General features: G+C 36.3%; 1 protein-coding gene across 5 annotated transcripts; it reads left to right on the forward strand.

Annotated features, from left to right (window-relative positions):
* The first annotated feature begins 1,662 nt into the window (after nt 1-1,662).
* MAPKKK5 (mitogen-activated protein kinase kinase kinase 5) lies at nt 1,663-11,717 on the forward strand. Of its 5 annotated transcripts, none has more exons than XR_016048303.1 (11): nt 1,663-2,483; nt 3,640-4,281; nt 4,430-4,517; nt 4,761-4,823; nt 4,932-5,092; nt 5,375-5,450; nt 8,698-8,757; nt 8,841-8,951; nt 9,396-9,642; nt 9,819-9,913; nt 10,909-11,717. XR_016048303.1 is itself a non-coding variant. In XM_088856681.1 (11 exons), the coding sequence occupies exons 1-11, from the start codon at nt 2,300-2,302 to the stop codon at nt 11,147-11,149; spliced, it is 1,950 nt and encodes a 649-aa protein (XP_088712807.1). In that variant the 5' UTR covers nt 1,663-2,299; the 3' UTR covers nt 11,150-11,717. The 5 variants fall into 5 exon arrangements, 4 of the variants coding, with proteins under 4 accessions (XP_088712807.1, XP_006848552.3, XP_020525599.2 ...); XM_088856681.1 differs by having other exon boundaries at nt 3,621-4,281; nt 9,433-9,642; XM_006848489.4 differs by having other exon boundaries at nt 9,433-9,642.

An 11,717-nucleotide genomic window follows, 5' to 3' on the forward strand; every position in this document is an offset into this window, starting at 1 on the left:
TTTTTTTTTGAGTTTTTTTCTACAAATTATGTGAATATGAAATCTGGTACGTGTTATCATATCAATGGGGTGCACCTAAAAAAATATTAAAAATAATTTATATATAAAATATAATGACCAAAATACCCCTTAAAAATTTTAGGGATATTTTGGTCATTTTATTTATTAATAACATTTTATATATATATTTTTACAGGTGCTACTTTAAAGAGAGGAATGGACGCTCAAAATTTGGTGTCAATATAGTTTGTAAAAAAAATTTAAAATGAAATAGTGTAGAATCGTGGCATTGTGATTGGGGTCATCTAGTCAAAATTGACGGTTGGATAGGGGAATCATATGAGTTTTATGCACTAGGGGAAGCATAGAAAGCCTACTCATGTAGGGGTACTTTGAAATTAAATCAAAATATATAAATATAGGGAAAAGTTTAAATAAGTGAGAGGCTCTAAGCAATAAAATTAGAGTGTACAACAAAAATTTCACTAGAAGATGTTTTAATGCCCAAATATCCTCAAACTGATCATCTAGACCTCAAGGTGCATGAACATGAAAAAAAAATGGCTTTGAAATTTTGGAAATAGTTAATCTTGTAATACATTTTTTGACCGTCAATTTTCAATATTTTAAAGTTTTCATAGTTACGCTCGATCTACACTATTTTTAAAACTTTAAATTTTATAATTAGCGATGAAAGTATATTTTAATGCTACCACAAAGACTTCCAGTATTGAAACCATATTTCTCGATACTATTTGAAGGTGCATTTTACTTTAATGGTTTAAAGTCTCAGCTCTATACAAACTGTGCGCATAAGTCAAATGGAATATTATTTCATGTGGGGCTGGATTGTATTTCTACAATACGTGGTCCCAAGGTATAAAGCATCCATCTTAAAGATGGATGTAAATAGATCCATCTAAAAACTACTGAAACTAATAGTCCAAATGTTTTATTCATAAATCATTATTTTTTTTTTAAAATTTATTTTTTATTTAATAGGGTGCAGTTTACATAGAGCTGAGGCTCTAAACAATCAAAGTAAAGCGCACCTTCAAATAGTTTCGAGAAATGTGGTTTCACTACTGGAAATATTTGGAGTAGCTTTAAAATATATTTTTATATTTAATTATAAAATTTACAGCTTACAAAATAGTGTAAGATCAAACACATCTATAAAAACATGAAAATCTTAAAAATTGACATTAAAAAAAATACGTATTATTTCCAAAACTTAAAATCTAATTTTTTCTCATATTCATGTATCTTGATGTTGAGATGATCAATTTGAAGATATTCGGATATCAAAACAATTTATAATTTTCCTTTTTTATATTCATGATGTCAGGGATTACATAACCTTAAAAAAAGGGTCCAAAAATCCATCTCAAAAATAGATTTTTAATAGTCGGAGTCGTTTCGTTTTGCATGGACTCATAGAAACCGTGTCCAAGTAAAATATCAAATACCTCATCTCTTCCGAACCACGTGCTAAATTTCCTATAAAACTTGAAAAAGGGTAAAAATAGTAAAACCTTTAAAAAAAAAAAAAAAAAAATTTCGAGAAGTTGACCCTGGGTTGCTCGTCCCCGTCGCCATGTCATGGCTCCATCTCCACAACGCGGCATTTAAAGTACTCCCAAAACTCATTCCCCTGTTTTTGCAGACACCCTCTTTATTATTATTATTTATTTCTCTCTCTGATGCTTTTAGGGTTTTCAGTGCTTTCTCAGCACCTGCCAAATCTTTCAGGGCACCAAAATCTACGGTTTTGGCGCAGCCAAATTCCTCAGAGTTCTAGGGTTTCCACGTGTGCAGCCATTGAATAATTATAGGGTTTCATTTCCTCCTCGTTCAAAGGATCAGCCATGAAAAGCTGCCGTGGAGGTTCCTGGGTTTTTCATGAAGAGGGTCCTAGGTATTTTGCGTTTTTGAAGGCAGAGACTCGAAGCAAGTCAAATGGTTTCATGTTTTAAGGGTTTCTGAGCAGTCGTCTGGATTATAGTTTTCGGGTGTAAATGATCAATTGGATAAGGAGAGATGCATTGGTGGAGCTCCAAGCCCTCTTCTTCTTCATCTTCTATTGACTCATCTTCAAACGCTGCTCCCTCTTCTTCTTCTGGTTCGAAGAGTAAGAGAATTTTCAGAGATATAAGCATCTTTAAAAGCAGAAGGGATTGTAAGGGGCCAAGGCTCACGCGCCAGAGAAAGCTCAGACACTTATCAGACCGGGAATTGGGGCCGCGGGCTTTCAGACCACCATCGAGCTCGAAACCTGTGTCTCAAACACAGAGCAGCCATGATCATGTGGCCACTTGCCGTCTTCCTCTTCCTGCCGAGGCTGAGAATAATGAGATTAAGGTTTCTGAGAATTGTGGGGTTGGGGTTTCAGTTGATTGGGCAGAATTTTCTTCTGGTGAAGGGGTGGATAATGAAGTTTGGTTGGTTCCCAATGGGGAGACGCCCTCTTCACCAAAGTACGGGTAGGACTTTCCTTCATCTTTGATCAATTTTAGTTGTTCTACCTATGTCTTATCGTTGATTGATTTTTGCATGCTCAGAGTTCAACTTCCACATCCTTGGTCCCGTGTAGTTTCTTTATCTGTTCTTAATGGCCTTCAATTGTTTTATCTTATTTGATTTTGCGTAATTTTTTTTCTATTTTATTTGCTATCCCCATATGTCTGTGTTCTTTGCTATTGCATGTTCAAAATCCAAATTCCTTTATTTTTGTGCTTCATTGCCTTGTTCTTATACAGTTCCGATATTGACTCCGAGAACCTTTATGACTGGCTACTTATCATCTGTGTTCTTTACCTTCCCTCTGGAGGACCATTGCATTCGACCTGGATCAATATTTCTGATCCCGAAAGATTTGATTGTTCACTACTTACAGAAAAAGCCAAAGTTGGACCACAGTATCATCTTTCTCCTATCAGTTTACTCCACCGTGCAACAAACATTGAAAAGGCTTCATTACCTGAAAGCTGGAAGCATAGCCTAAGTCTGCTTGTACTGTACAGATATGTTGATGTCCATCTGTTTCCCCAAAGAGGGAGTTTCTTTCTTCCAATATGACAAGTTGGAAATACAACCTCCGGCTCTACTTTAACATATTCTTGCAATCGGCTTTTGGGATAATCTCTGGCCTTGAACTGGTTTCAAGTGGATGAGAGTAGGAAATGGGTAAATATGATGGGAACAGGTTCAAGGATTCAACATAATTATCTTTCCAACCATCATGGTGTGGATATAAGTTCCAAATAATTGGGTTACAAAGTATGAACTTTTGTTAATCCCTCGACTAGATATCTTCTGTCACATTTTACATTGTTAAATGAAAGTTTTCAGAGGAAAATGAAACCATTTTCATTCATTATAAGTATGTTAGTGTGACAGAATGTATAAATGACATTAATAACGGTGCATGAGGAGATTTTCTTCTGTTTGATAAGTATTGAGATGCATATATGTAAGCCATCTTATCAAGAAACAAATACACATTATGAGCCAATTTGTTGGGTAGACAAGACTCAATCTGTTGTGTTGTATATTTAAGCTAAAACAATGGTCAGATATGATGATGCAATTTCCAACTTTAAAAACAATGTTTCTCACAGAACTGTTGGTTTGCTTCAGCAAATTGGCTTTTCCAACTGCACCAAAGAGTACATTACATGTTGAGCCACCACCGGTTGGGTTTACTTTGGGGCGAGGAAGACACATTCTTCAAGCTCCCTCTCCTATTCACACAGTGAAGCAACAATTTGCATCAAATGTGGTCGCCAACAGTGCTCCAGCTAGCACTTTCTCAAGCCCGGTGCTTAGTCCTCGGAGGTTGAGTAGTGGAGATTTCCACTCTTCTCTGCATGTGGGTTCTCCAGGACATCAGGCGTGGTTGTCTCCAGATGTTCAATTTACAAGGAAAAATATGGTTTCGAGCCATTTTCTTCAGTTTTCGCCCGAGAAAGTTTCTGTTAGTCCTGACCCATCTCCTCTTCATAGTCCCAGGGTTATAAATTCAGGGTTGAAGTCCAAGGTTCATAGTGGAGCTTCTTCTCCTATGCACCCAAAGATATCAGGGGAGAACTCTGGATCAAGGCATGATAGTGGCTGTATAGTTCCTCATCCACTGCCCCTTCCTCCTGGAGCGGTGCCATCTATGTCTCCTTTTGTCCATCAAACAGCACCAGAAACACCATCTCTGTTGAGTCAATGGCAAAAAGGAAAGCTAATTGGAAGTGGTACATTTGGTAACGTTTATGATGGATTTAACATCAGGTGAGTTTAAAGTTCGATGTATTTCTGTGTTTCTAGCTCCATTGCTTTTAACACTCATAATTTTTCCAGTGAATTCTCCTTAATATTTATTCAATTTTAAAAGCAAAGTAATCAATTTAAAAACGACAACTCTGTCTTATTTTGACAGCCAAACTGGAGCCATGTGTGCTATGAAAGAAGTCTGTATAATCCCTGATGATTCTAAATCTGCCGAGAGCATTAAACAGTTGGAGCAGGTAAGCTATCATCTCCTTCATTACATGCATTCTAATGTTTTCTATCTTTCTAAATTTCTTTATATGCCGCTCATCTGAATTCAAAGTAAAAGGATTTTGGTTCCTATATTTTTTGTTCTCTGTTAAGTTAGATTCCTCCTTTTTGTTTGTCTACAACTTGTCACCCCGCTGTTTGTTTATAGACTGTTCTCTTGTTTCCTTGATATTGTTCTATCTTTATATCACATCTTCTTCTTGTTGCAGGAGATCAAGCTCCTGAGCCAACTGAAGCACCCAAATATTGTACAATACTATGGAAGTGAAATAGTGAGCCTCTTGCTCGATTGTTTATCTTTGTTCAGTTGCAAAACTGCTTGTTGACAACCAACCTTTTGGAGAGAAAGAAATGACTTACTGCTTTCATGCATAATGCAGGTTGGAGATAAATTCTACATTTATTTAGAGTATGTTGCTGGTGGCTCAATCACCAAAATAATTCGTGAGCGTGGAGCTCTCTCAGAACCTGTAGTTCGCAGATATACCCATCATATTCTTTCTGGTTTAAAATATCTGCACAGCACAAGTACCGTTCACAGGTTTGTATCATATATTTCCATTACTGTAATGTATAATATCTGACCTTTATAGTTGAATTGCAGATCACTTGCAATTGCATTTGTATTTAGAATTTTTCATGACTCAACATTTATAAATTTGTTTGGCTATATAATTATCATTGACAATGTATTGTTGTGATACATTCTGCATCATGATAATATATTTAAGTGAACCTTCTCACGATATGCTACTTGTTCTTTTCGCTCTGTGATTTGGTAAATGGGTTCTACGCAGGCTAATTGTTTTGCCATTTCTTTCAGGGATATTAAAGGGCCAAATTTACTTGTCGACACTTCTGGTGTTGTTAAGCTTGCTGACTTTGGGGTGGCGAAACATGTGAGTTGGGATTTAGCATTCTAGTTATTTTCTTGTGTAATTAATTATCTAATAACTCGACAATACCTATAAATGCTGGGATCTACCCTGAAGGTGAATTATCTATTCATTATTATTTTTGCATATATTTTTTTTTTCTGAGGGAAATTCTGGTTCTTCCTTGGAATCTTGGCTAATGGTTTTTCTTTATCTCTTTTATTGGGTGGGACTATTTAGATTAGGCCAACTCACCCTTGGGTTCTTTCATGCTAGGAATATTGGAAATCATGACACTGCTGGCAGAATTACAAGAACTTTGTAGATTAGTTCTTTCTTATTGCTGCATCATTATCTTGGCAGCTAAAACTATGGGCTTTGAATCCTAGAAAAGTATTCCCAATAATCCGGAAAACTTTATGGCGGATTATTGACTTAGTCATATAAAAGTTCATGACATTTGGTGGCATTTTAGAAAAAATGTTTGTAACATTCGGTAATACCAGAAATGTGCACTGGTGTTACAGTGAGGATTTATTGATTTTTTAATAGGTTGATTTTTTATTATTGATGTTTGAAGGAAATATTGATTCTATCTAAAATTCCATTTTGGTATTTTATTTTTTAACTACATCATCATCATCATCATCATCAAAGCCTTTTCCCAACTATTTGTGGTTGGCTACATGAATCCTGGTCCGCCATTCTACTCTATCAAGGGGCGTACTCAACTTCATAGACTTGTATATTAGTTTTTTGTGTTATACTCGTTATGGAATTTATTTCCTTTGATTTTTAGTCTGTTGTATTATTGAAGTCAAGTTTTGTTCTCTATGTTCTGTATGCCTTTAGGGTTTATGTGTTGTTCTTTTGTTTGAAATGTGTTCCTCTAGAGTTGGTGTTGTCAACTGGGTCATGTCTTCTTGGTGCTGCAGTTGCCTCAGTAGTCAGCTATATCGTTTCTAGATCAATACAAATTGAAATATTTTGGAGCAGCTACGCAATATCAAACTTCTCAACACATAACAGAGGGCCTCTTTTTCTCCGGATCTTTGTTTTACGGATGCCCCCACTTTTCTTCGTTGGATGCCCAGCCCACTATAGTACCTTTCTCGTTCCTAGGTCTGTAATTGCATTCCAATTTTTCCAAAACTCAAGCTCGTTTAGGACTTTTGGTAATCTAGGTGAGAAATCTGATAAGTGTTGTTTGTTAAATAACTGGACGTGAGGTTTTAGAGTCGTTGCCCTGACATTTGTTAAATTAACTCCACTACGATTCTCTATTTGATAATATTCTTTTGCTCTGGGGTATGGTTGGACAATAGCCGAGCCATTTCTTACCTAGGGTTGCACAAGATAGCTGCTGTTTCCTCTTTTCTGGGAAGAACTATGATCTGTCTTTGTTTAATAAATGGGACCATGAGATTGTAGAAATTTCTTAAACTATGTAGATGGTATCATATATGAATCAACTCTTACAAATCTAGGCTTTCAGAAGGAGCATGTTTGAACTGTTATAATCCTTGAAATGCTCAAAACATGTATCAGCATGATGGACAGCTGAGAGTGTTAGTGGCATCAGAGTGCAATGATACATCAACCATTTTTGGAGAGAGGCTGTTTTCATGTTTGCACCCCATTCAAACTGAACCAAATTGGTTCACATGGTTATTTGTCTTAGACTAGAGTTGGAAATCATCAAAGCCTCTTTTCTTCATACCACATCTCTTCACTTGTTAAGGTTTTTTTTGGTAGTGAAGGAAGCTCATGCCAGTCTCATGTTTATAAGACTGCTCTATCGTCTATATATGCATTCAAGTGAGTCAAAATTTACAGTGCCCAGAGCCTACTCACCTATTGCTCTGAGATGGCACCTTGTTCCCTGGATGTGTTGTGACTGCTATAAGCAATCTGGAAACACTTTCCTGTGAAGGCAATCATCATGGTGCCGCTCAATCCTGTCTTATAGAATCTAACATAACAACAAAAACATTCTATTCTTCTTGAACCTCATTTAGGCCCTCGTCGCCGACTGCCATCTGAATGCTTCTACCTCGATTTCTCTAGATCTTGTTTTCGTCTATTATTTATGGTAAGCCTTCTTACTTGTCTTGATTAGTGAATCTTGTATATCAAACCATAGGACTAGCTTTAGTCTTTAGCACTAACACCAAGGTAGCTATTTTGCGTATGTTTTTTCTGGTCATACATTATCTCTAATAAAAAAATTGCAATGTCCCCATCTGTTTCCTCAAGCTTAATGAATTCTAAGTCCTGTTTTACCTTAGAACCTAATGTCCGTTGGACAATTTGTTGATCAAAATTGTGTTTTATATATTAAAAAAATGTTTTATCCTGGATATGAATTTCCAAATATGTAATTCTCTTCTAGTTTGACTGGATTAGTTAAGTAATTTGTATTTTACAGAAATTTGTGTTCATTATATTTGTTGTTTGCGTCATTGATTTAAAATTTATTGAGTCCAACTCTGACTCGGCCAAGTTACTCGTAGTTGGTTGCCTTTTGAGTCTAGAAGTAAAACTTTGGGAACCCACCAAGCCTCGCAGGTTCGAAAGAAGTTTTTTTTTTCTTCGGTGAATTTTATCTACTTGGACGAGTCATTCTGGGACTTGGCTGAATCCAGTTACCTGATTCAAGCCCTGGGATCCTAGCAAGTCCTCATCCATGTACATGATTAAAAAAAAATGTGGTGCGTGGCATAGACATCCTAGGTACTAATTAAATTGCTCATTTCTTCAGGTTTAGGAAGTGAGATTTTTGGGTTTGAAACTTTATAAAAATGTGTTCGGCAGAGGATGTGGTACTTCCCCCATAGGGATCCATGTGTACTTTGCATTGATCATATTTCATTGTGAACAATAGATATTATAAAATATTAAATGCACTTCAATTTATACATAAAAAAAGTCAAGCATAAAAATTAGAGAACGACTTATAAGAGGTAATAACCACATTGACAACATAGTTTAGTGAATAAGAAATCCTAATCGACTCTCCTGTATGCCCTGAAGTATATCTACATCCTAGGAGCTTTTTTTTATTCTCTCATCCTTACATCTATTAATGCAATATTAAGGCCATTAATGTGATATTTTTGCTGGGTTAAATTCGAGAATATCTTTCAGATTAATCAGTACTGTTTGCTAATTTCATGGTATTTATTTGTTAGTTGAATAGACCGTTGTTCAAACTTATTGTACAGGATATCAAGTGATTAATCACTTTCTGTTAATTCATTGTGATTTGCAGTTAGATGGACAATCTGCACTGCAGTCGGTGAGAGGAACTCCATATTGGATGGCCCCAGAGGTATCACTCTTGTATGGCACCATTTATGACAGTCCTTGAATTATTATGGCAATTATGCCTGAAGTGTCACGCTCGTTGTATAGGTCATTATGCCCAAAGGCCAGGGATATGATTTTGCTGTTGACATCTGGAGTTTAGGTTGTACAATAATTGAAATGTTTACTGGAAAACCGCCATGGAGTCAATATGACGGGGTAAGCTCATTCATCACCACAATTATTCATCTTTTTCCTTTTTGTAAAAATAAATAAAAAGGATCCTTAGCTTTGGTGATCTTTATTTATCTATGTTTTCTTTAAAGAAATGGCAATCTTACTCTTTACCTTAATACAATACAATAGTGAATACGTTATAAATAAATAAATAAAATCTTTCCTCAGGGGTAGAAGAAAAAGAATTTTTTATATCCATGCTTGTTTTGTGGGTCTGCATGACTGGCATAGATTGGCATAGATTGTGTGTTTCTTGTGGGCAATATTGTACTTGAGGTTGCTTTTTATATGCTTGAGGAATCCTGAAACGAAGTAAACTTTTGGATTGTGTTCAGTATTTCATAGTTTAATTTCACACGGTAAAATTTGCTTCCTATGCAGGGTTTCAAAGTTTAATTGTTTGATTCTTTTGTTTGGTCTTTCTAGAGGTCAAAATGTTTTTGCTTCTCTTGCATCTCAACAGGTTCAAGCTATGTTTAAGGTCTGCAACAAATCCCCACTAATTCCGGACTCATTGTCTGAGGATGGTAAGAGTTTCTTAAACCTCTGCTTTACAAGGAATCCCGCAGAGAGGCCTCCAGCAAAGGATTTGCTTGAACACCGCTTTGTAGCAAGTTCTCTCCAACATGATATATCCAATTCTATTCAGGCTTTTTCCAACATGAGATTGCAGGCAAGCCTTGATTTCAACTCAATAATCACTAGTCCAGTAGTTTGATACATATGTGTGTGTGTTTGTGTAATGATTGATGAGTGGTTTATATTGTTATCTTTATGTGTTTTTCTTCTAATACTCCCTTTTCTCTCTCTCCCTCTCTCTCTCCCCCCCTTTCTCTCTCCCTCTCTCAGGATGCAACCCAAAGTCCAAGAGAGAGAACCAGCTATTTAAATGACCTGGCAAACAAAGTTTCAGGCACAGAGATCACAAAAGGGAGACCACCAAGGCAATGCATTACTCCTCTCCTTTCTAATTTCTTAATATGAGATGCCCTCGAAGCTTTTGAAACGAGTTCCATTTTTCAAGAATCAGCAGCTCTTCTTCTGGTATAAACTCTGGAAAAAGGAAACTGAGTAGCTTTTTCAGAATTTTTCAACCTCTTTCTCTCTCTCTCTCTCTCTCTCTCTCTTTATATATATATATATATATATATGGAAAACACTACAAAACGCCTATAGGTGAAGTTCTACAGTACTTCACCTACTGCTTAATCATTGTTCAAAGTTTATCTCTCGGTCATAGATGTCTAATAGTATTTGAATTTTAATATTTTTTTTACAAATCATAATGATTTGAAATTTTGTAGGTATGTGCGCCTTAGTGAGATGCACATGAATAAAATATAAAACAAATAATTTAAATGATAAATTATACAAAACATCCTTATAAACTTTCAAGGGTAATTTCATCATTTTATTTTATGACTATTGTTTTTTTAATATTTTATTTTGGTGCGACTTGGTCATATGTACACACGTCCCAAATTTTAAATAAATATGATTAGTGCAATAATTATAAAAATTCAAATACTACCGGACAACTGTGATCGTGTGATGAATTTTGGACGGTGATGAGGATAGGTGAAGTACTGTAAAACTTCACCTATAGGCGTTTTGTAGATGCATTCTCTCTCTCTCTCTCTCTCTATATATATATATATATATACTATCTATCTATTTATAAATGTACATATGACACCACACACGCATACACAAAGGAGCTGTTTTCCTCATTTTCCAGTTCTCTCGTTTCCCTTGTTATCTCCCCCCCCCTCTCTCTCTCTCTCTCTCTCTCTCTCTCGATCTTTCGACATGCATAGTGACAAATGTACATAGAGTTTCCTTCTCTTTCTTATCATGAATTTCGCATGTTATGCGTAATTCAAGACCATGCTATCAATGAAATCTAATGCCATTCTGACTTGTGTTACTGTGTTTGCAGTGAGCATGCCCATTCTCACATGGAGATCTCCAAACAACCAATGGCCTCCCGTCACTCTCCACGATCCACACTAGAGGCCATATCCAGCCTATCTCCTCCTCACACGAGCAACCATAGCACATTTAGCTCCCCTTCACCCCCTCCTACCATACCCAGGTCTCCTCGTCTAGCGTCTTCAAATGACTATCTGTTTTCATTGCCAAAGTCACCTTGTGGAAAAGATCTCCTTCACTTCCTCTGATAATTCGATACTCCCGCCGCTTCATAGGAGTCCAAGAAGAGAGGGATATGCCCCTGCTAATTATTTGAGTTGGAAATCGAGTAATTTATTGGCAATGTCGCCAAAATGGCTCCAAAGCATTCGCTAGCTACTGTTCCTTCGCAAGAAAAATATCTGATTTATTGTGCATAATCCACAATAACAGGCACATGGACGGTTTTCTTGGGCGTGCCTTGTGGTACTAAATTTCTCAGAGTGCAGGGTTCTTCATAAATATGCCTCTATAAATGTAACTTTAGTTGTATGATCAGGAGTAGAAAAATTGTTTGTATGTAGCATATAAGGTGTGAATATGAGTCTGACAGTGGGAGAATGGGACGCAGTGTGTTCACTTTGTACAAATAGAAGACTTTGGAGCCATTGTGTTGTTAAGCAAATAGAAGGCTTTGGAGCCTGTGATGTAAGCTTTGTAAGCAAATAGAAGGCTTTGGAGCCACTGTGTTGTAAGCTTTGTACCAATTCAAATTTCTAAAGCCACTAGGTAGAATACTTCATCGTTTATGCAATGTTTTCTAGAGTTTAGCATGCA

The sequence above is a fragment of the Amborella trichopoda genome, chromosome 13 (assembly GCF_054954075.1).
Source record: "Amborella trichopoda isolate Santa Cruz 75 chromosome 13, AtrichopodaSantaCruz75HAP2 v2.0, whole genome shotgun sequence".
In the NCBI taxonomy this organism is placed as follows: Eukaryota; Viridiplantae; Streptophyta; class Magnoliopsida; order Amborellales; family Amborellaceae; genus Amborella; species Amborella trichopoda.

Coding starts and splice junctions, on each gene's coding strand:
- MAPKKK5 (XM_006848489.4), top strand. CDS start 2,041: ATGCATTGGTGGAGCTCCAAGCCCTCTTCTTCTTCATCTTCTATTGAC. Junction 4,518..4,760: donor GCATTAAACAGTTGGAGCAG/GTAAGCTATCAT, acceptor TTCTTGTTGCAG/GAGATCAAGCTCCTGAGCCA. Junction 5,093..5,374: donor AGCACAAGTACCGTTCACAG/GTTTGTATCATA, acceptor CATTTCTTTCAG/GGATATTAAAGGGCCAAATT.